Source organism: Coturnix japonica, chromosome 1 (assembly GCF_001577835.2).
Source record: "Coturnix japonica isolate 7356 chromosome 1, Coturnix japonica 2.1, whole genome shotgun sequence".
In the NCBI taxonomy this organism is placed as follows: Eukaryota; Metazoa; Chordata; class Aves; order Galliformes; family Phasianidae; genus Coturnix; species Coturnix japonica.
Window position 1 is genome coordinate 13,013,287 of NC_029516.1, and position 23,916 is coordinate 13,037,202.

A 23,916-nucleotide genomic window follows, 5' to 3' on the forward strand; every position below is an offset into this window, starting at 1 on the left:
AGGCCATACACACGTACACACACTTTATTACACAGAGGTCACATCACGTAGTTTTCCCTGCTTCATGACCAGAACGCAGTTATGCCTGCTGGTTGTTCATGAGTTGACAGCATCCTCATCACACGCCTGCAGAGATGGGTGTTCTCCTTCTCAGCAGTTGCAGTTGACGCACAGGACTCACGCCTCTGCATGTCATATGATGGATGTCTGCATTTTAACGCGTGTTCAGATGGGAGGAGGGAGGTTTAGCACAGCCCTCATAAAAGAAAAAAAATCTGGGAGCGAGTTTGCCAGAACAATTTGTCTATCCTTCATCTCTTTCTTTATGTTCCTATAAGGTACCATTGGGAAGAAAGTGACAAGATAAAAGTTTTGGGCTTCATTATTCTGAACAGATCTGCGGACTGTGAATTAGTCATGCCCACAGCAGCATTTACATATACTGCTGCTAGATTTCAGCTGAATAATTTCTACAGAACATGTGACAACCTACTGGAGGAACACAGAGAAATTATGCTGAATTTAGATGATGTGAGTCCCATTAGTGAAGGAATGGTTAATTGCATTCTGCGATTATAAGTTTGAAAGAACATACCCGATATCAAATTCAATTGAAAATATAAGTTAGCATTTAGGAAGAGCAAACTGGTGGTCTTAGCCAAGAATAGGATATGCCCCTCTTAAAGAAGCTGGGGGTTTGAATTTAGAAAATAGGTATCTCATTTGTAATTTTAATCTGAGTAAATTACAGGGGATGAATGACCATATGTATCAGTACAATTTAGGGACTGACCTATTAGAGAGGAGCTCTGCAAAGAAGCACCTGGATGTTCTGCTGGACAGCAGGTTGGCCATGAACCAGCAGTGTGCCCTTGTGGCCAAGAAGGCCAACGATTTCCTGGTGTGCATCAAAAAGAGCGTGGCCAGCAGGTTGAGGGATGTGATCCTCCTGCTCTACTCTGCTCTGGTGAGTCCACATCTAAAGAACTGTGTCCAGTTCTGGGCTCATCAGTTCCAGAAAGACAGGGAATTGCTAGGGAGTCTACTGGAGAGCTACAAAGGTGACTGGGAACCTGGAGCATCCCCCCTTGTGAGGAAGAGCTGAGAAACTTGGGGCTATTCACCTTGGAGAAGACAGAGGGGGGATCTTATCAGTGCATATAAGTACATAAAGAGCAGGTGTCAGGAGGAAGGGGCCAGGCTTATTTCCTTGGTGCCCAGAGACAGGACAGAGGATGATGGGCACATATGGAACCATAGGAGGTTCCATCTGAACAAGAGAAAACAACTTCTTTACTTTGAGGGGTAACAGAGCACTGAAACAGGCTGCCCAGAATGGTTGTGGAGTGTCCTTATCTGGAGATACTGAAAACCCACCTGGACACTTTCCTGTGCAATCTACTCTAGTGAACCTGCATTAGCAGTGGGTTGTACTAGATGACCCTTTACAGTGCCTATGATTCATGATTCTCTGATACTGAAAGCTTGTTAAAGAGATTGGCAACCACTGTCCTGTGTTAAAAATTTCAGGGAAAGAAGACTAACTGAAATGTAATTATTTTCTCTTTTATACAGTATCGCAGAAGTTGGAGCTGTACCAAAAATGATGGTGAGGAATGAAGTAACTGTAAATCTCCTTTTAAATGCTCACATAGGAGAAAGTATTTTTATGGAAGCATGTCAAGTCATAGGATCATAGAATCACAGAATGGCTTGGGTTAGAATAAACCGTAAAGCCCACACAGTTCCAGCCTGGTGTAGGTAGGGTTCCACCCACCAGAACAAGTTGCTCAGGGCCTTGTCCAGTCTGGTCTTGAACACCTTCAGGATTAGAATATCATAGTGATGGAAGAAGAATTAAGAGCTTTATTGGTAGACAAGGAATTCCAGTATAGTTCTTCAAGGAGATACAGGGGCTGAATTTTTGTTCGTTACATTCTTATAGTCAGTACATAATTTAAAATGCTACTGAGCTGGCATACAGTAATATTTATTGCTGAAACCTTGTTAAGCCCTAAGGCTTTCAACATAAAAGCAGGGAAAATAAGAATAGTGTTGGGATGTATCTTCACTGCCAGACAGAGCACACTAGAGAAGCACCCAGGCTTATGGTGCCACCTCAATGCTGGTTGCTGGAGGCTACAGAAGCAGCAAGTCTTACCAAGTCTGTGACACCAGATAAGGGGTTGACAGACTGCAGATTTCTATGGGTTGTAGCTGTGGTGTGCTCAGGCAGACACAGTTCTACGTGGCTGCAGGCAGGTGCTGTGCATCATTATATCAGTGGAAGTACTCTTCGGTGCTCCTTTCACAAGGCAATCAGAAGTTTCACAGTTTTCCTATGCAACTGTCCCTCTTCCAGTATTTTCTGTAGATAGCAGCTGCCTCAATCACCTACCAACGTTAAAGAAAGGAGTATCCTGAGAATGGAGATAGGAAATTGGAATGTTTATATTCAGGTCAGAATATATGATGATAGCTTTGCCTACATCAGGAGCTGAATGCAATGTGTGAGATTCTCGTTTTCTTTTCCTGAAGCATCTACATCACAGATCATATAGAGAATAGTAGCAGTAACTGTATGCACACAGCATTTTATGGGTCAGATGGTTATGTTTCTTTGCCATGTGGTGTATCTATTCTGATTCTTCTTAATGTTTACTGTTGTGAAACCTGCTGCTCATGTATCCTGTCTGCTTTTACAGGCATTGTCCTATGTCCTGTCCTGGGAGAAATGAACCACAGAGTTCTCCTAAGAACAGCTTCTGCTATCAGATACTACAAGAACTAGTGGGATTGCACTTAGGCTACCATATTAACGATATGGCCAGGATGCACTGAGCTGTGGGTACCTTATTGCCATTGAGGCAGGGAGTGTGGTCCCTTCAGCTTGGTCCTGGTCGAGGTGCCTGCTGAAAATGCAGGTGTTACTCATGAGAATGAAGAACTTCTTTTGGAGGCCTGTCTCAAGACAAACAGAGGTCTGTGGGAAATTGGAGTCTGCTGTTTCCCACCCACTCTGTAAGCAAGAGATTCAGCTTCATTTTTTAGTTTCTCTTATGTGCCTTATTAGCTTTCATGCTCAGAAGGTCATGTGTCTTCTTCTTGATTCAGTTATTTCATCATCTCTAATGAAAGATTCTCTCTGAGTCATTACATCAATGTCATTACTCTTCATACTACAGCATATAGTTCAACAGTGGTATTCTTTTTCAAAACAAAAGCAACCTGGTCTAGTGGGAGATGCTGGAAATAGGTGATCTCTAAGGTCACTTCCAACCCAAGCCATTCTATGAAAACAATCTATGAAAACGGTTGTGTTTTAGCAGCATGAAACTACAATGGATCAGTGCAACGCATTTTCTAGCAAGGGATGAATGCCTTTCTTCTGCAGGCACCATTTCTATTCCTGGTTGTGCTGTATGTTCATTTGTTAGCTACGGAGGACTGTCCTTAACAGATCTGGAACATGGCATCTCTCATCTTACACTGATGGTAAGAAAACAGTGTAAGAACTATATAGGGATCAACCATAAATTTGAAAACCTCTCCTCTGTTTCAGAAATTTCTCTGAATAAATATTTATTTTATATATATATATATATATATATATATTCTTTATGTATGTCTCAATCAAACTCCTTTTCTCCTTTAGAGGGAAAAAATAAGAGTAATAACATTTTGTTACATTGGTGCAGTGCATCTTAAGGTTTTGTTTTCTATGCTAATGGTGTTGATCGATAACAAGAAGGTAATTCCCATTCATATTCTTTTCTGCTCACTGTTTTGTGCAAAAATGAGAGAATATTACCTAGTGACTCACATTGCTGTGAAGAATTATTATGAGCATGCCAGAATGAAAAGTTGCCATGTGCCAAAATTCATTCATTAAAAATAATAATAATTTTAAAAATATAAAAAATTATGCACATATTCATTACATATTTAGAAGAGGAAGAGGAAATTGATCTGAGAATAAAGAAGAATGAACCAGTCAGCAGAATGCATTTTACATGCAAATGTTAAAGCTTTCTTTTCGTGTTGAATGTCAGTGCACGTGAGAAGACTCTTTCCCCTCTCCATGCACAAGGAAATACTGAAAATGTGGCTATTATTTCAAATAACTGGTTTGTGTCAGGGCTTTGTTCAGCCTTCTGAAACAGCCTTTTACGTGAAGCATCAGCTTTACACTGTGACAAAACTGGAAGTTCATCCTTTTAAAGTTTCGGTGCATGCAGTTTATTACATGAAGAGTGTGTCTTTCAAGGCAGAAATTCAAAATTGCCAGTGCTGATCTTCCCTGCTACCACAGTCAGTGTTTCACAGATACAGCTTTGGAGTGTGACAGTGTTGTAACAGAAGGGTACTCCATTAGCTGCAGTTAAAACACAGAGGAGTCCTGAACCGAGGTTTGCTTTCTGCTCTGTCGTGCTCTTGAGAGGGAGCAGCAGGGAGAGACGTCTTTCCTGTTTGTTCTCTTGCTGGCTTTGATCTGGAAACCATTTTCACAACTGCTATGTGTGAGTCTAGAATACATCTGCTCTCCTCCTTTTTATCCATCCAGTCATAGTGGTGTACATTGTATTGTGCAAAAATGGTTATGCATTATGTGATTTAAATCTTTCAGGCACTTACTTAGGGGTTGTACGCTAATCTTTAACATCCAAATTATGCTAGCCTTCTGGGAATAAATTCAGGGGAATATTCAGCTGACACTGGCTGTCATAGAATGGTTTGAATTGGAAGGGACCTTTAAGATCATTTAGTTCCAACCCCCTGGCTATTGGTGGGGATAGCTCCCAGTTGATCAGGTTGCTCACAGCCCCATCCATCCTGGCCTTGGCTTTGTGTTCAGAATCTAATGGACTATGTCAGAGGATCAGCCATTAGTAGACAAAAATGTTTGGGTATGTATTTGCATAAAAGGTGGTAATAATGACTCCCTCAACAAGATTTATCTGGTGTGCTGTAGGATTATTAGGCACATCAAATAGAGTCAATCACATTTTCTCATGGTCATTATGCAGGAGTGCTTCAGATGCAAAACGCATGAGAAAGAAGAAATACTTCCAGCTACTACACAACATAATTACATTAAAGAAGATGAGATCCTCATCTCAAAGATTTTGTGTCCTCCTTTGATCAGTGTATTGATGAGCAATTACAGGGGAGAATCTGAGTTGTCAGAGTTCAGTAGTGTCCGAAGACCCTGGTAAATGATTGCATGTTGGCAAAGACCATATGTTTTCCAATTCAATTTCTTATTTGAGTAAGTCAAACCTTGTGAGAAGAGCAAGTACAGAGAGCCTCATACTACTTCTTAGTATGTATGTATTAATAAGCTGGGTTTTTTTTTGCATATGTCATCCAAGAAACTAATCTGCTGAAAGAATGAGGAAAGGTAAGTGGTGCTCTCTCAGTGGATCAATTCCAGAAATGTAATCCACTTCTAAAGGATAGGAAAAGTACATGGAAAAACAGAAGAGGTTGTTGAACTGTGGTCGGTCACCTGTCACAGTAGAAAGCAGAGACAGAGGGGAGAGATGTGGTGTGACTGCAGCTAATGGGTTAGGGTAAGAGAGGGTCTGGAAGAGGAGAATAGGAAACCTGCACTTGATACAGTCAGTAAGAAATAAGAGGGAGATTCAAATCCTCTGCACTGCAGCAGCTTTTGTTCAATACACTGAACAAACCATCTTCATTGCCTTCGCTAAGCAAATTCCCATCTCTGCAGAAAACCTGGTATCAAAGAGAAGGGTAATTAAAATGCATAATGACATAAAAGCTGGGCTGCATGAAGGAGACAAAGACTGCCTACTACTAGCGAGTGATTTGCTGCAGTCTGACAGAAGGGTAACTGTGTGTTGCTGTGCCAGTACTGTGCTTTTGCTGATGCAGTTGTGTAGCTCATGCATTTCTCACTCCCAGCAGCTGTGATCTGCGATGCCAGGTCCTGTAAACCTGAACAGAACTTGGCTGTGAAAAGGTGAAGAAACCCTGTATATATAGAGTTGAAAATAATATCATGAGTAACAGAATAACATTTCTGGAGAGAGCTACAGGAGTGACCTCACAAGGACAATAACATAATTTAAAAAACAGATATTTTCTCAGATTTATGGGATGGTGACCTTGTGTCCTTCTCGTGTAAGAACTTACATGGAACAGAGAGTTCTTGGTCTGGGTTTGCAGTGAGAGAAGAGGCAGAAGCTGCACGGTGGTCATAAATCCTCCAGTGAGTGTCTGTGAGCAGAAAAGAGCATCTACAGAAGGGAGGGGACCACACCTCCACACACATATGCTCACATGCATGCAGCTTTTGTCATATGTATGTTTCTCTTGTGACTGTATAATAGTTAATTGTACAGTATTTGCAGCAATGTGTGCATTCAGACATGGCTCACAACCTGATATTTTTCATTTTCTAGGATTTTTAATTATTTAAATCCTGTGGATTATCTTAATATTAGCATAGTGAGATGCTTGAACATAGATATGCTTACTACTTTATTTTAAAATGAAATGATAGAAAAAAGAATATTTAATAACAGATGCAACACACTAAGTTATATTATTTACTAAAGTGTCTTAAAAGCTGTGCTGCATTTTGCCCTATGCTGTTCCTTCATGCATTTTCACTTTCTAAGTACAGTTGTTTACATTGTCTTTCACAACACTTTGTGTGGGTTCCTAATTTTGTTGTCCATAAAGTTATGCTTGGCATCATCTCTTGTGGCAGATAGACATCTTAAGTTTAATTCCTTCTGGAAGGGCAGCATGGTTTCAGAGGTGCTAATTGGCTTTCTCCATCAGAGAAATGATTGCTGTGGCAATGATTTACCAGTTTTATTTTTGATTTTTCTGATATTCTCTTGATTCAGCTGGGGACAAAAAGACACTTGTAACCATGATACAGTATGATGATGTTTCTTTGAAATGGACCATAAGTGCCAGTGATATCCATAATTCTAACATTCCCATCAATCTCTAGCAAATAATCTTTAGGATATAATATTTTGTGGTTTATTTTTAACCATAATATTTTTCTTGTTAGAAGTTTGAGCAAATTTCTTTCCACTTCTGTGGCATTTTCAAGGCTGAAGCAAAATCAGTTTTTGAGTAATGTGATTTTAGTTTAATGACCATCTATGTGACAAAGTAGCCTTTAAAATGTATGGTTAGAAGCTCCTCATTAGAACTGAATTACTCAAAATAGAATAAACTGTTTGCCAAAAGTTAGCGCTGACTGATTGTGAGTAATGGTTTTCTATCTTGAATTCATTAAGTCTATATATTCAGGACTAGGCCTTATTTTTTAAAAGAGCCAAGTATCTCTCACCAATTTTAGCACTGTTGAAGGTGCCCACTTGGATGGAGGGTGAGGTGGCATGCGGTTACATTGAGAAAGAGAGGAAGGAAATTTCAGGGGATTTCTGTTCTGTTCAGACTTTTCCTGCAGGACTCCTTAATCAGAGCACGGTATGAGCAATGGATCATTTTCAAAGACATTATGAGCAATGGGAATTGTCTCTATTTATAGCTTTGTTGCGATCACATCTGACTACTGTGTTTCTCAGTGTATTTATCATGTAAGTGGTACCAGCAGGAGCTCAGCATTTGCATCCCCATGTTGCCATTTTTTAATGACTACTCCTTTTTAATGAAACTTCCCCATTTTGCTTCCTTGCCTTGATTTCATGACTGCAGAATTGAAACTACTGCCGCCCTGGCATCAGGGGACCAAACCTACATGCTCTAATGAGTAGGTTGTGAAATTGCACATTGATGCAAGCAGGTAGGACATACGTAAGTGGTTTAACAAACAAGAATAATGTAACTCTGGGCTGTCTGGAGTAATGGAAGCCCTTTGTTACAGCCATCTGTGATATAAAAGTACATTCCCTCTTAATTAAATGCTTAGTATCAGAAGTGCCCCCCCTCCAACCTATGGTTTCATTTTGTGTTCCACAAAATCAGGTGGGAGCAGCGTGACTGTTTGCTGCTTCATATAACTGTGCTGTTTTGGAGGAACATGCCCATTGTATACTCACAGTTCCACTTTCCACTTGAGTCAGTGGGACTTGAGTTGCTGTGGCCATGGGACATGTTTTGGGAGCTGGATGTAGTCTCGCTTCACTTCTGGCATGGATGTGGGGATATAAAAGATTTTAACTCTTTTTGCAGGCAACAAAACCTCTGACTAGAAAACTTCCTTTGTAGGCATCTGAGTTGCTTTTTTTTGTTTTTATTTTCAAGTCTTTCGACCTTTGCTCCCTCATGAAATCCAGTCTATTCAGACAATCCCTTTTGTTCTTATCATAGCACAGTATTACAGTGTTCTTTTAAAGTTGGCAAGAGAAGGGATTAGGTGCCTTCTTTACCCGAAGGCCTTACCTGCTTCGGGCATCTGAGGTTGCAGTGCTAATCACCAGGGACCAGCACCCCTCTGGATGGTCACTGGGAGCCTCTGTGACCACTACCTGGGATGCCACAAGAACTGTGGGACCAATGGAGCTACCACAAAGTCTTGTGTCATAGATGAAGCATTACAGTTGACACTGTCTGTAGCCCTGGCTGAGTGAAAGTACACCAAGTAAAGCATATGTTGGATTTCTCCAGTTCAACAACCGTGATTTACAGCTCTTTCAGATCTCATGGTGTCAGCTAGGGATTCCTCCATGGAAGTGGCCCTTTGTTCTCAGTGTTAACATGCAGCACTTTGGGAAAGGAGTTTAACTTGTTATTCTTCTGTTCTCTCATACTCGTCACTGGTCCCTCAATACCAGCAATCATCTTCAGAGTCTTTTTCTTCACTCTGTGGTGTTTTTTTTTTCATGGTGAAGAGCCTAAGATGAAGTCTCATTTGGTTAAATTTAAGGCAATATCTGTAAAATAGTTGTTTCACATGAGCTACTCAGAAACAGAAGTTTTTCACTGCAGAACAGTAATGAACTTTGGTCCCTCTAATCTGTTGGGGGCATTTGGACATAAATGCCAGTAATATACACTGGGCCCTATTTACCTCCTGTATATTTGGCCATCTGCAGTTCCTGCAGTTTTCACTGTCATGCTGAAGGTAGATGCAGTAACATTCAGAAGAAATTCCTTTTCCTTTTTCCGTGTTTTGTGATCCTGGTGGCACTCCATTGAGCTCATTCCAGTTTATCAGTCTTCCCGAATTTGGAGGCTCCACAGGTAGACCCAGTATTCTAGACGTGGCCTAGTTAGCATGGAGTAGAGGGTGACACTCACTTCTCTGGCTCATACAGCCAAGGTTCATACATTTGTCTGTACGTTCTTGCTTTAGAATTAGAATTATTTTATTTTTTATATCAGCAGTGGGTACCTCTGTCAGCAAATAGACTCTGGTTCTTTCCACTAGAATATTTCGCTGTCTCACAGCTGTGCTGATGTGTGCTAACTTTTCAATGAATGATTATTTAATCACTAAACCTGAAATGCCCGGAGGTCTCAAGGGAACTGAACACAAATTAAATCAAGAAGTTCTTCGACACTGCTGCTTAAACACAGGACGTTTATAAGGGAATACAATTTCCTTGGGGTTCCTCCAGCTTTCACTGTGGCCTTGATTATTCCATTGGAGATTTCTGACTAAAAGAACATTCCACGGAACATTGCAAAGGATGGGTTTGGTTGAAGAAACCAGATGTAGCTCTGTCTTACCCTGCAGGTTCACAAAATCTCCTTTGGTATTTAACGGTGTTGTTGCTAAATAGCACCAGTAGGCACTTTCTTTCCTGGGAGAAAAAGATGAAACTATAAGCATGAATTGTAACACCATACAAAGCGAGATGTTAAACTGTTGCTTAATTTGTGCTGTAATTCTAAGAGTTTTCTGATAAATATTCACCTGGTGTATGCAATTTTCTTGGATATTGGTTGCAATTAGTCAAAAACTGTGAGGAGCTGCAGCCTCCGTAAGGCCTCCCCTCAGCTTCTCTGCTCTGCACTGAGCATTGCACTCTGCTCTGCATTGACTAATGTTAGCAAAGGTGAGGAAGAGAAACTGAGCACGGTGGAAATCCACAGGCTCCCTAGATAGAAGTGATGAAGCTGCTCATGGTGACTGCTCATTATCTGTATAAATTCAGGGTACTTTTTTTTTCTCTTTCAGAAAAAGATAAATCAGCTCAATGAGACCTTGGGGTATTCTTTCTTGTTCTCAGTGGAAATTAGCAACGCAGTTATGGGTTGCTTCTACTACTAGACAGTGTAAGTGTGGTAATTGGTGTTCTTAGGTTGATTACTGGCCCAGTTTTTGGAAGAATATTTGTAGTCCATCCTTTGGCTTGTTATTGTTGTCTGCACATTACAGATGTAGGGAATCATGCAGTGATTGCTTTGTTAGGTGCTTACTTTCTTACCTCAGTATGCAGTGCCAGTACTGTTTGATAATAACTGTTTCTGTTTTGATTGTAGGATAGGTAAATTGGACTGTATTATTTTATAGTTGTGATTCATCTTCTACACTTCTTTTGGCTATCTAAAGAAAAACCCACCAGCAAAAAGTCTTAGATGGATTTTCTGGGATTGTTGAGAAACCAGGTGTCCAAAATCAAACTTTTCAAAACTTGGCAGGAGCGTTTTGGAGGAAGTCTTGTCTACCTGTTTTCCTGTTAGATCTGGCACCTCTGCATTAAGTTTGATTTATCTGAGTTCTGATATAGAGGATTATCAAAACCAGTATGCTAAAATTCAAGGAGACAGACAGGTCCTTTAGCTTATTATTGTGTTTGATCTTGCCTGACAACCTTGCCCTGTGATAAAGGAGGTGTATCTCTGTATGGATTGTTTTGTGAGGGAGTTTGTGGGGTCACCATTGTAAAATGGGGAAGGACTGATTCAAGCTTCATTCCCTGAATCCTATCACTGTGATAAGCAAAGGTAAATTTTCTCTGCCAACCATTCTTTTGAGAAGACAACTCCTCCTCTTCTTTCAGGTACCTATCCTCAGCTTGTTATTCTAAATCCCATATGGATGCAAGGTTTTCTATGAAGCCTGCCAAGACTAAACTTCACATTCTCTCAGGTGCCCAAACCAATTCTGACCTGTGAGTGGAGGTACTTTTTGGCATGTGCCTCTGAGGAGCTCAGAGTCACCTTTCAGAGATGAGGAGTCTGCTTCCTAAGTGTTTCAGCATCTGTGCCTTCCTCCTTTGCCTGGATGATCATACATACTGCAGCTGGCAGATCTTTCGTGTGTTCTTGAACCAATCAATCCAGCCTGCTGGAAAGGCACTGGGACAAGCTTGTCAGAGCTCATGGCTTTGTCTTTAGTGACCTACAGTCATTCTTCGCACAAGTCTGTGCCCAGAGGGCTCTTGCATGACCTTGTTCACATTTTTTAGGTTTTCTCGAAGCCTTTTAAGTCTCTACATGTTTGTAGATATGTAACACTAGACTCCTCTTCCTCTTCCTCTTCCTCTTCCTCTTCCTCTTCCTCTTCCTCTTCCTCTTCCTCTTCCTCTTCCTCTTCCTNTTCCTCTTCCTCTTCCTCTTCCTCTTCCTCTTCCTCTTCCTCTTCCTCTTCCTCTTCCTCTTCCTCTTCCTCTTCCTCTTCCTCTTCCTCTTCCTTTTCCTTTCTCCTGTCCAGTTAAACCAAGGTGTGGACGTTGATTTTACCTCACAATCTGTTGACAGAGTTGAGATCTAGTGTTATTTTTTTCCACTTGAATTCTGTTATTCTTATGTTTTGTTGGTTCCCCTCCTATTTTTCAAGTGCTTCTTTGCTCAGCATTAATCCTTCTCCAGTGAGCTTGGAGTTCTGCCTTTCACCAGCTCCACTGCTGTCTGTTCATAATTACCTTATTTACTATGATTTTAGCATTCTGGTTTTTTCAAACAATTCCCAGTTTTGCTTTGTTTACAACTCTGTCTATCTGTCCCGTCCTACAGTTGTCTGATTCATACATCTTACCTTCAGTGCCTTCTCACTAGTGCAAGATTTTAGTATTTTCTGTTCTTTTTTTTTCTTCCTTCTGTCTATTAATAGTTTAATGTTTTACTCTGCCAGATTTGTAAATTCTGTGGTGTTTTTCTGCAGACAGCTTTCATACTTAACTCATCATTAAAAATAATTACTTTTAATAACTAAGTCCCAAAGATACCTACTGGTTTACCAAAACTAACACCTCCTTTTCAGATATTTTACTGCATTGAAGGGAAGACACGAGTGAAGATTAATGAGTAATAAACTCAGTTTAGTGCCTGTTTCAGTATCTTTTTTAAGGTGTCTGTATAGCATTTTGCCATCAAGTTTGAAAAATGTGGCAAGAGTGGTTTTCAGGAAGTGGTCAGTACAGTATTTACTCACTTTAACATGCATTTAAATGCACTGGAATTCATCTAAGTAGTTATTTGCTGAAGTTTCTGTACTTCACTAAAAATCAATGACAACAACCCTGTCACTTTGGGCTCTAGTACATGAAACCCAACCTATTGTACAGAATAGGTAATAAACTCTGTTAGACTGGACAGAGAACTTATTTTGGGTAAAAATAAGCTGCTGTTGTGGTTTGCAGTGTTGTATATAGTTCCTCACACTGTACTACTGTGTTGCTATTTAAAAAATGTGAACATGTGTGCTTTCAGAATGTAGGTTTCAGAGATGAACAGCTGCAGCCACAGTCTTTAAGATTTTTGCAACAGTTTTTATGTAATGGATGAATTTTCTATGGGGAAGATACTGTCCACACTGTGTGTATTTCTGACTCTTAAATAAGAGAAAAATCTGTCAATGGCTGTGATATATTCAATCAATTTTTATTTTTTTTCCTTTGGTATTAGTGAATATAAAGTTGAAAAGTATGCAGAGAGTTCTGTGTCTGCTCAGAACATGTCAAATATTTATACATAGTTCAGTTATGTCCCAAATAACACACTGTAGCACTGTGAACTGCTTGGACTCATATGAGAATGGGAACAGAAGGTTATACAAGTCAACATCAGAGTATGGTATGTTGTAATATGGCATGCTACTCCAGCTGTAGCTGAGAAAGCTCACAGAAGAAGTATTATAGTCTGTAGTATATTCTGACTAACTTCTCTAGTGGAAGTGCATCTTAGTTTTGTAAGCTTTTTATTGTTCAATAGCTACTTCCAGTGTTCTGGATGCTGTGATGTGTGTTTGTGCTGATTTTCACTAACCAGACAGATGAAATCAAGCATTTCCTGAGAAGCCATGCAAAACTGTCTCCTCGTTGTAAGCCAAAAGGCTGTTTTCTTTAGCTCCATCTTGCCAAATTACACAATTATAGAAACAACTGAAATAGGTCTGTAACAAGGACTAAGGGGCAATGCAATTCCTCATGGAGGATCTACTAAAGCCTTACTCTGGGTTGCTGCTTACAAATAGGGAAGTATTTTCATCCACTTGTGAAGTTCAAGCACACTGTTTCAGTGGAGGAGCCTGTTTAGCAGTTCACAACAGTATGGTTTAGGGGAAGAATGTACCTCCGTGCCCCAGTAATGAGCAGCACTTGCTGCCTTTGATGCAGAGTGCTTTGCCCTGTGGAGTATAGGAAGATAGTGCAGTCCAACACATACCAGCTTTCCCTGTTATATTCTATATTATTAAGGAACTTGCTGGGTAGATGCACTTACACATGAATAGCTCATGTGGGATAAAGTTATCTAGAAATGCCTCCTTGGAGACTGTCGTTTTTTTTCAAGTGGGCCTTAACAGTGTTCAGTGCAATCTTGCTAAAGTCCTTGCTTTGATGTAAGGACGGTGTAACATGAATAGACTTCGTATGGACTTCTGAATGGAGAGTCCCTGAGAGGATCTGAGTCATAGTTGACATGGATCTCATTCAAGGAGCTGTATATTATTAGGCACTTCATGTAATTTAGCAGTGCTAGAGGAAGTATCTTGAGGTGTGATTCACCTAAAATAGCAGTAGTAGCAGATGGACAACAGAAAATGGCACTGAAGGGTTGATTGCATGAGCAGTTCTTCTGAAGTGTTTGATTCCTTGCAACCATGTAGTGCAGGCTGAGCACAGCCTTCCAGCTCTGGCAAAAGGTTTGGCCATTAGCACAAACCCAGTATTTGGTCTGTATTTATGACTGTCATAAAGTCTTTGGAGGACCTCTGTCATATGCTGAAAGGAAGAGCAGATAACAGTATTTCATGAGCAGTCTACTTTCAAACAGACTTTCTTGGCAGTGCTCCCAGTACTCCAACAGAGTCCCCACCTAATAAACCGACGGTCACCTTTCTAATAATGAAGAGGAGACAAGCTGACTGGATTTTATGCAGCTTTACATTTTAAGGCGGCTGTCCTGAGCACTTAACCACTTGTGTTAAGTAATGGACCCACTGAAAGTAGTTGTCTCATAAAAGACTTGGGAGGAATTTATTCAATTTTTTGGTCTTACATTTGAAGAAATCTCAGAAAATACTCATGTCTCTATCATTACTATAGCTTTTATTTATTTTTTTTTTCCTGAGCACGTATACTTATATTCCAGCTTGGATAGCATGTGTAATATAAGTACTCTCTGTATAACATTCTATTAACACAGAATGACAGTGTATCAGGCATTGTGCATATTAATTCGCCTAACTGTGCCTAGCTGAAGTTTCAGTTACTTACTATTGGATGTAGCAAGATGGGCAACAACAGCCTCAGTGACCATTCCAAGTTAGTTTACATTTGAGGAAAGTGTAGCTCTTTGAAATAGTTCTGCACAAATGGTTGGTCTGAGCCAGCTGATTATTACCTTACTGTGTGCTACGTGGAACCAGGTAAGACTTACTGCATGTCTTTATGCACTGCAGAGTAAAGCTGATCTCCTGTCACTGGGTTGTTCTTTAGTCCTTGCATTTACTTACGATCTTCAGTCTTGTGGTCCAGATAAAACCAGCTCTAGAAGTAATTTGGGACTTGGTAGTCACAACTGTCAGAGACCATGACCAGTTGTTTCTTATTGCTACCAGTTGTCAGGATTTCTGCTGTTTAAAACAAAAACTGCAGGTGAAATGTTGTCTTTTTGGAATGTAGAGTACTCTTGCTAGTTCTCCTGCAGTGGTGGGAACTGGTGAGATGTAAAAGTGGATTACTGTGGGAAATGGTGTCAGAAACTTTGATAGAGTTCCAGCAGTATTTGCAGACCAGTACAGAAGTAGCATCTGCCATACAAGGAAACTGCACCGTGTTCCTGCTCTGGTAAATGAGGAAAAGAACATCGTGATGAACTAGGGAAAAAAACCCCATCCTGCAGATAAGTCACCCTAACAACTTCCACATGGCTAAACCTGTAAGGTGGCATTCCTGCTGGATGAGGGGATGGGACATTGCTATCATAGTTGGGGATGTTTGTAGGGATGTAGGGCAATGATGAGAAAGAAGGCAAGCGATGGTCTGTTTTCACACTGCAGCCTGGTGGTCATGCTGACAAAACTGTGGTCTTGATTTGGCCTGAATGGGAATAAGAAATATTTTCATAGCCTTATTTATTTGTTTGTTTGTTTATTGAAACATGCTTTATTACTAAGGATTCTTATGCTTTGGAAAGAGTCCACTGATTGTTTTTTATGCCATGTTTTGACTATAATACATCTGAACTTTCACTCATTTCATTCTTGATAGCTTCTTATTTGCTGAAATTCCGAGGGAATAAATAGAGCACATGTAACACTTTTGTTGTTTTGTGACCATACAATTTCTAACTATATGTTAATTCTCATTTTAGAATTCGCTCATATCTGAACTGACTTTACGTCTGGTGCTGCTTGATTTAGGAATTATGAAAGATTGCCTCTTCTCCCTGGCAAAGCAATCCATCTCGATTTGTGTGCAATGTTCAGTGCATGTGTATTTTGATAATGCACTGCTGTCTGATAATTCAGATTTATGTACTTTGTGCTGATGTATTTGGCCTTGTTTGTGTTTGTGTCCATCTTGATGATTTATATGTGAAATGTAATCTTCCACTGAAAAAAAAAAAAATCTGAATAAAAATAGTTTCACTTTGTTGAGCTTAGCAGCCAATGGAGAAACATTTACAGTGTTTGTATCACTATTTTTAAAGCTGTACTTATGCACAAGATGAAATGGGGCCCTAAACACTGTATTAGAACTGCTTTTTGAGCAACAGCGTTCAATACTAAATTCAACAGTGACATGAAGCAAAACATGGTGGGGCATTTGATCACGATAAAGCCAGCGTGCACTGTGTACTCTTGGGAGAGTGGAATGAGCTGGGAAGGTAGAAAAATGAAACACCAAACACCAGCAGTGGAGTGGTACAGAATAATTATGTCTGTGATGCCAGTCAGGCCTTAGGCAGAAGAGCTGGAGGCCAGAGGCTGTCTCCATGGAATACACAAAAAGAAGAGAAGGCTCTGGGGAGACCTCATTGCAGCCTTCAAGTACTTAAAGGGAGCTTATAAACAAGATGGAGAGTGACTTTTTTATGAGCGCCTTGGCCTGACAGTGATAGGACAAGGGGGAATGGTTTTAAACTAGAAGAGAGAAGATTAGGCTAGATATTAAGAAGCAATTATTTACTCTGAGGGCAGTGAGGCCCTGGCACAGCTGCCCATAGAGCTGTGGGTGCCCCATCCCTGGAGGAGCTCAGGGCTGGGTTGGATGGGGCCCTGGGCAGCCTGAGCTGGTGGGGGGCAGCCAGCCCACGGCAATGAGTGGGGCTGGGTGGGCTTTGAGGTCCTTTCCAACCCAAACCATTCTGTGATTCTACAGTTCTCTGAATAAAGGTTTACTATTGCATGAGCCATTGTCGCCAACAGATGATGAATTTGTTTTCTAAAGAATATGAACTAAATGGAAAAGTGCAGAAACCAGTCTAGCAGCTTGCTGTAAATAACAGGACTCAGCTTAGGATGGATAGAGTCTACTTCAGCCTATTAGTCAGAGTTGTAATTACTCATGTCTTAATCTGGGCATGTAACACAGGTCAGATTAATAGCTTTGAAAAAGAAAAAAAGCTTCTCTCCATTGGCTGTAATTGGAACCCAGATGACTTCTTCAGATGTGGATGTCTACAGTGTAAGCATCTTATTTAGTTTTGGATGTTTTATATCATTGTGATTCTAATGGCCCAAACCCCACTGATTGTGTCATGAAATTCAGTGGACCCTAATGTCAGAAACTATATTTCAGGAACAGAGATAAAATGTATCAAGTTTTTCAATGAAACATCTAGTGATGACATTCAGAATTAATGCGTTGCTGGGCTACAAAGCTTATAAGACAGGCTACTGAAATAAGAATGGAGAAGAGGAAATTCTGCATTTAAAGCTGCAGACACACAACATTTATGTGGTCTGTAAGTAGCAACCCAAGTGGTTTTCATTGGCGGTAAGGGCTGGTTATCACTGTTCCTCACATTGAGACTGTTTATTCACCCCATAGCACACTGCAACACATATCTGTTGAGTACCACGTACACATGCTTGCCTTACAGCACAGGGACTGATACCAGTTGAAACAAAGTAGTGATTTACATTGTGATGGGTTATGATGCTTACTTTGCGTGTTATTATTGTTGCTATTAATATAAAAATCCCTAAAGTTTATTTCAGACAATACGTAAATACTGTATTGCCATAAAAATGTTGGTAGGAACATTTTGTATAGACAGAGGTAAAGTATTATACTAGTTCAGGATGTCTCAAACTTCCTTTTGTGGGCATTTGTAGTTCCTTGGAGCCAAATTCAGTTCCTAGTAAAGCTGGTGGAAAACTTTTGGTCAGTTCCAGGGGGATTTGTATCAAATCTGCTTTTGAGGCTGCCAAGTTTTAGAAAGTTGATGCTTTAGGATTTGCCAAGTGCCTAATACTGTGAGGTGGAGAGGGTCAAGGCTTCCTTTGGGACTCTGCATAATATGTGCAGTAGTACAGTGAGATCATCTTAGCCAGATGGGCGAACAGGCACTTCAGTGGGTCTATCTGGTGCCTACTTTAGAATTTGTTTGTAGAATAATATAGGAAATATGGGGACTTGTCAGGAGGATCTGAAATCTTAATCTGTGAGGAAAAGTACACCTGAACTAACTGAACAGGTGTCAGGGGCAAACGGGAGAGGAAGTGCAGTGCACATTGGACAAAACTTTGAGTCACAGAAAAGCCATTCAAGGGAAACTGTTCCGTTTGATACCAACTGGAGGGGAGAAACTGTTCTAGAACAGAGAAAAGCCAATGTGAGTGAGAACTGCTGTAGGATGGCAGAGCTCCCATTTTAGGAAGAGAAACGGGTAGACAGAAAGGATTGGAGCAGCTGGATGAAGGGGGTCAAAGGGGACAGTAGGCATCACCTTGCAGAAAAGGAGCCTTGAGAAAAGACAAAGGGAATTGATTGTTCCCCAAAGAAACTACATAAAGGGAACAAATGCAAATTGTGACAGCACAGAAGGAGGATGAAATAAAAGTAAAATGAATGCGTCTAAATTATAACTTCATTATTCATATCAGGCACAAGAAGGAACTGTGTAGAAAATTAAAACTAATTTGAGTTGTTAAGAATGAGTAGAAAGGAATAGCAAAAGATACGAAGATCAAAGAAATCAAGAAGGAAAAAAAAAAAAAAAAGTGATCCAGTTACAAGAACAAACATGAGGAATAACAGAAATTTTTCTAGAAGTACTTTATCACTAAGAGGATATTCCAGGAAAGGGTTGTTCTACTTAACACATTACGTCAATCTTCACTAGAGCCATTAAGAGTGTATGGAAAACTTAGCCTAGAAAAGAAAAAGGATGAATTAGAGAGTATTTAATAGGTTCGGTGTCTGCAGACTAGCTGTGCCTGGGCAGTGCTCTACTTGGAAATGGGAGAAACTGGGAAAGTTGGTCTCATCCCTGTTAGGAATTAACATGGGGAAGCTGAAAAAAGATAAATGTAAGATAGTGGAAAACAGAAAAAAAGAAAACTTGGTCATTAAAAGGGAGGAGTGGCTTCCCTGCCTGAAGGAAGAGAGCTGTCAGAGGTCCACGAGTCGTTCTTGTTCTTAGAGAAATTATGGACAAGTAAACATTTTGGAAGTACCTGGAGAAAAGAAGATAAACAACACAGGGCACTGATTTGTTGGAACTGTCTGATGTCCTGTAACAAGAGAACACAACTTTTGGATAAGAGAAAAGGAGCAGATTTCTACATTTTCCGTTTAAGAAACATAAGTAGTGTCTTGCAAGACCCCCCTGTAAACAAAGTGGGGATTAATGTGCTGTGTGTTATTATAAATAGCATGGGATGGGTACAAAACTTGGTACTACCAAGCAGCTGCTTTGTGGCCATATGTTTATTCCATCGGCGTTTATTTTATATACTGTTCTGTTTTTCTTCAGTGATAATCTAGGTTATATATGAGTATATTTACTAGATTTACTGTTGTCACGAAGTTGAGAATGGATTGGAATAATGCTGGAGGTTAGAATTTACAGTGATCTTAGCACATGGCAGAAATGGTTTGGGGAAGAAGGTGGTACTTAATGGATGCATGGTACTACTCCTAGGCAGAATAGCCATATACAGGACAGCTGGTGAAGCTGTGATTTTGGGAAATCATATGCAAGTCATGAAAATTACATGAGTAGACGTAATCAAGTTGCTATGAAAAAGGTGTGGGTGGATGCAAATACATATAGCCTGCAAAATGTCAGCACAGTATTTCATCTGTTGTGCTGAGCAGCAGCTCAGCACCATGCAGCTCAGCACCATACAGCTGCTGACTCCTCTCCTCATGTGGGATGGGGAGAGAATCGGGTAGGCAAAATGGTGAGAATCTACCAAACTGTAGGTAAAGCAAAAGCTGCACGCAGTAGTAACTCAGAATAAGAAATTAATTCACTGCTGCCCATCAGCAAGCAGACATTCAGCCACTTCCAGAAGAGCAGAGCTCATCACGTGTGATGGCTATTAGGGAAGACATAAACCATCACTCCAGACATCCCCATTCCTCCTTCTTCACCCTTGCTTTTATTGCTGAGCGTGGCACCATTAGGTATGGGGCATTTCTTTGGTCAGATGGGCAAAAAACATGACCAAAATTGATGTAAATGTACCCTTTTCCACCAGCAGTTTGGTGATGACCTGCTGCGGACTCTTACCAGCAGTATCTTCTGTGGTTCTCTGTGGAGTGTGTCACATTGCTGTGTATGGCATGCGGTGTTTGTGAATGTAATTCTTGTGAAATATTTTACTCTCAATTAAGACTATACTTTTGTTTATATTTCAGTGTGTGCAGAAGCTTACAATCCCGATGAAGAAGAGGACGATGCAGAAACCAGGGTATTTAATCCTTTATTGCCTTTTTTTTTCAGTCCTGAGGCATTGCATTCAGGAAGAAAATTTAGGACTGATTATATAGGTTATGTAACTAGCATTACCATTCCTTTCCAGAACCATCCTTACTGTAATGTTCTTTAATATGTGAGGTTTTCATGTTAGAGGAACACTGTAATAGTCACCCGTGTAGGACACAGTTAAATATCAGTCTAGATAACTGTAGCCGTGATCCACAGTCTGTAATGGAAGCATTTGTGTGCAGTTACATTTGCTCAGATAATTTCTGCTCTTAAAAGTACTTACTTAGGCTCCTTATAATCTTGCAGTATTTTAATCAGTATTCTAGTATTTAGGTAAGACATGAAAAAAATGAATTGTAAAATCATTGAGATTTTCATATGTAGAATGCAATAACTAATGAAATAGATTTATTTATTTTACTTAGGTTGCCTTTAAAAGCATTTACGCAGTTTCTAATTGAAATAGCATGTGTGACTTTTAAAGACTGGCTTATATTTTTGCATTGAAGCTAATTTCTGTCTAAATAAAGCACTGAAAAAGGTTATCATAAAAATATAAGTTAAACCAATAACTTGACTGATAGTTGTATTCGCCAGACATTGGTAATTTGGTAAATTTCTGGCTTGCTCAAATGATGTGAAGTCTGTTGTTTACTCATTAAACTACTTGTGTAAACTTATTTTATACAAAATACTTTATAGCGATTATATATATAAATATATCTATATTATATATATTTATTGAGATTATTTGGGAAAATATCCTTAAGGAAACAGTCATGGCAAGTAGATAAATGTATCAGTGGTGTTTATTCACAGAATATGTATGCTTAGGGAGCAGCAGGGTAATGTTTAAACAGAAGCTGCTAAAATAAAGGTATCCAGAATGGCTTGTGAAAACAAACTGGGTTCTACAAATGTTGAAGATCTTGTCATCTTAAATACAAGCAGGCATCACTTGCTCATGCTGTGGTGATACGGTGTTATTGCTGAGTATTTATTCAAATCCTGAAGGTTTTGAAAGGAAAGTGTTATGAAGCATGAAAAAAATACTGTGTAAAATACTTAGGTGAATTAACTCAGCCCTTCAACCATTTGCTGCATTATGATAATCACTTTAAAGGTTTTTCTATTATATCTCTCAGATTATTCACCCTAAAACAGATGATCAAAGAAACAGGCTGCAGGAGGCTTGCAAGGACATCCTTCTTTTTAAGAACCTAGATCCGGTAAGAGCATCTTTACAATGAACATGATTTAGAAGTGTTGATGAGAATTAATTCTCTTGAAATTTTGAATAGAAGCTTGCAAATTGGACATTTTAAGCTTTTATTTATGCTTTTCTGACCATTCCATAAACTCCAGAAGTGCCATTTTATAACTGTCATCACTTACAAGATACATTTCTTGGACTAGATTAATACAAATGTATTGATGTGATTGCACTGTATTTTATTTTCTTATTTTAATTTTTTTTACATTCATTTGTGTGGGGTCATCTGTTATTTGGAACCTTTGAACTGTTTCTACTATTTACTTCTTTCTTTCCAAAAGTGCGTTGAGTGCCTCATGAAAACCTAAACTTACCCCCAGAGCCTACATTTCAGCTGTAGCTGTAACTGAACAAGCAACTTGAGAAGCAGAAGGAGAGGGAAGGGCAATAGCAATGCATTTACATCATTATTTTACTTAATATAGATAATGTAAAACACTACAGATATTCTTCTTCTGTGCAGATAATTTCCTTTTGTTGTCCATAAAACCAATTATGGGCTTTTTAGAAAACTTGAATGCAGTGAATGAGTGTTCTGGATTAGATGGAGATGATAATCCTACCAAAGTGCACAGGGTTGTTTAAGGCAAAGGTGTGTGTATCAATCAAAAGGTGCATGCCAAGGTTGGGGTGACTCACAGCACAGCAAATACTTTCTTGGGAGAGCTGATTCAGTGCTATCAGGAGGGGGGAGGAGTAATTATGTAGAGTTTTAAGCAGGAGAACAAAAAGTTTTAAGTTTAATTTAAAAGAGAGGACTAATGGAAAGACCAGCCTGCAGCTCTGTTGGGAAGTCAAGTGCTATTACAGAGAACACAGTTTGGTACATGCTGTGAGTTTCCAGCTGCTGCTTTTGTCAGCACAAAAGCGGTGCTCTGACACAGGACACCCCTTCCCACAGAGGCCCTGGGGAGCAGCGAGCCACTGAACCCTCCAGGGATTTGTAAAACCTTGGAGGCAGAGCTGGAGGAGGGTATGAAGTCTCAACATAGGGAATCATATGTGTGCGTTCTTGGGATGCTGGGGAACTGACACAGGATCTCCTAACTCCCTTGTGCTGTATGTTTAATGGAACTCTGTTCCACTATAGTAGTTTGTGCTAAAGTCACCCAAACATTTGGCCCTTACACTATGTAATTACTTTTTTGTGTGACTTCAGAGACTTACAGTGGTTTGATGGCATCTGCACTGGATGTGGAATTGCTTGATTTATACATTCTCTGTTAGTGTTGTGTCCTATTCTAATACTGTGTACACACAGCACTGAACTACTCCAGCTTGGGCACTTTATATGATTTTGCTAAGAGTTGTGAGGGATCACTACCCCTGTTGGTGGAAGTATTCTAAGGACTTCCTTGCTGTGATGTATTTGCTTTTTGCTTCTGAAAGTTGCAGTGGTTTAAATTTTCTTACCCCAGATTTCTTCCTCACTTCTGCCTCTCCCCCCAGACAGCCTGAGTACATGTGATGCCAGCTGATGAAATTCACTCTCTGGCATAGTAGCAGAAAAAAAATCCTCATTCATCTTGGAGAGAAGTAATCTCTTCAGCTGCTAAAGCTAAAGTCTCTGGAACAAAAATCAGGCTGTATATAGATGGTGTGTCTCCCACTCCCACTGTTTCTTTCTTGCATTGAACCTCAGCTTCTTCCTGCTATAGTTCTATGAAAAATGTTGATGCAGAGGTCAATGAGTAGAATGGGAAAGAGAATGTAAAGTGCTTAATGGCTTTTCCCTGATGGCCTTTTAGCAAGGTGTCAAACACATTCTTAGATAGAACACCACTCTGAAATGCAGTGTAGCAGCATGTCCTAAGGCACGATCAGAATGGCATTCAGTGATGATGCTAAATGCGGTTCACACTATGCTAACTTTATCCTACCATAACACACTGTATTTTAATGTGAATGAAAGGATAAGATAAGGATATCATAAAGGCAAAAGGAGAAGCTGCAGTAGTTAGGAGGTGACTTACAGTACTGCTGAGCATTTTAATTAAAGAGCCCATTTGAAAAGATGAGGCTTCATGTAAAAGTAAAAAACAGTCATTTGAATGTGAGACAAAATGATGGAGAGGAGAAAAAGATAACCTTCAGGCTTTGAGACAGTTTAGGACTTTTCTAGCACATACCACTGTTCGAGCCAATGCTTATCCAGTAGCAGTTTTTAAATATTACATAGGTAAACCTATGCAAATGTATTTATAAATATCAATATTTCACATGAGGGCACTAATGGAAAAAGCAGCCTAGTATAAAGGTACATTAGGCTCCAGTACTGTTCACTAAGTAGCGCTCTCTGCTTTAAAATCCAGCTCTTGTAAAATTCCCTGACGTTGTGACGTTGTTTGAATGAT

General features: G+C 39.8%; 1 protein-coding gene across 1 annotated transcript in view; it reads left to right on the forward strand.

Moving 5' to 3' along the window:
• The window catches only part of PRKAR2B (protein kinase cAMP-dependent type II regulatory subunit beta), a 68,802-nt gene that overhangs the window by 30,470 nt on the left and 14,416 nt on the right, over positions 1–23,916 (forward strand). Inside the window, exons 3-4 of the mRNA XM_015850725.2 lie at positions 20,220–20,272; positions 21,435–21,518. Coding sequence (XP_015706211.1) covers positions 20,220–20,272; positions 21,435–21,518 — 137 coding nt within the window. The remainder of the gene's footprint in view (positions 1–20,219; positions 20,273–21,434; positions 21,519–23,916) is intronic.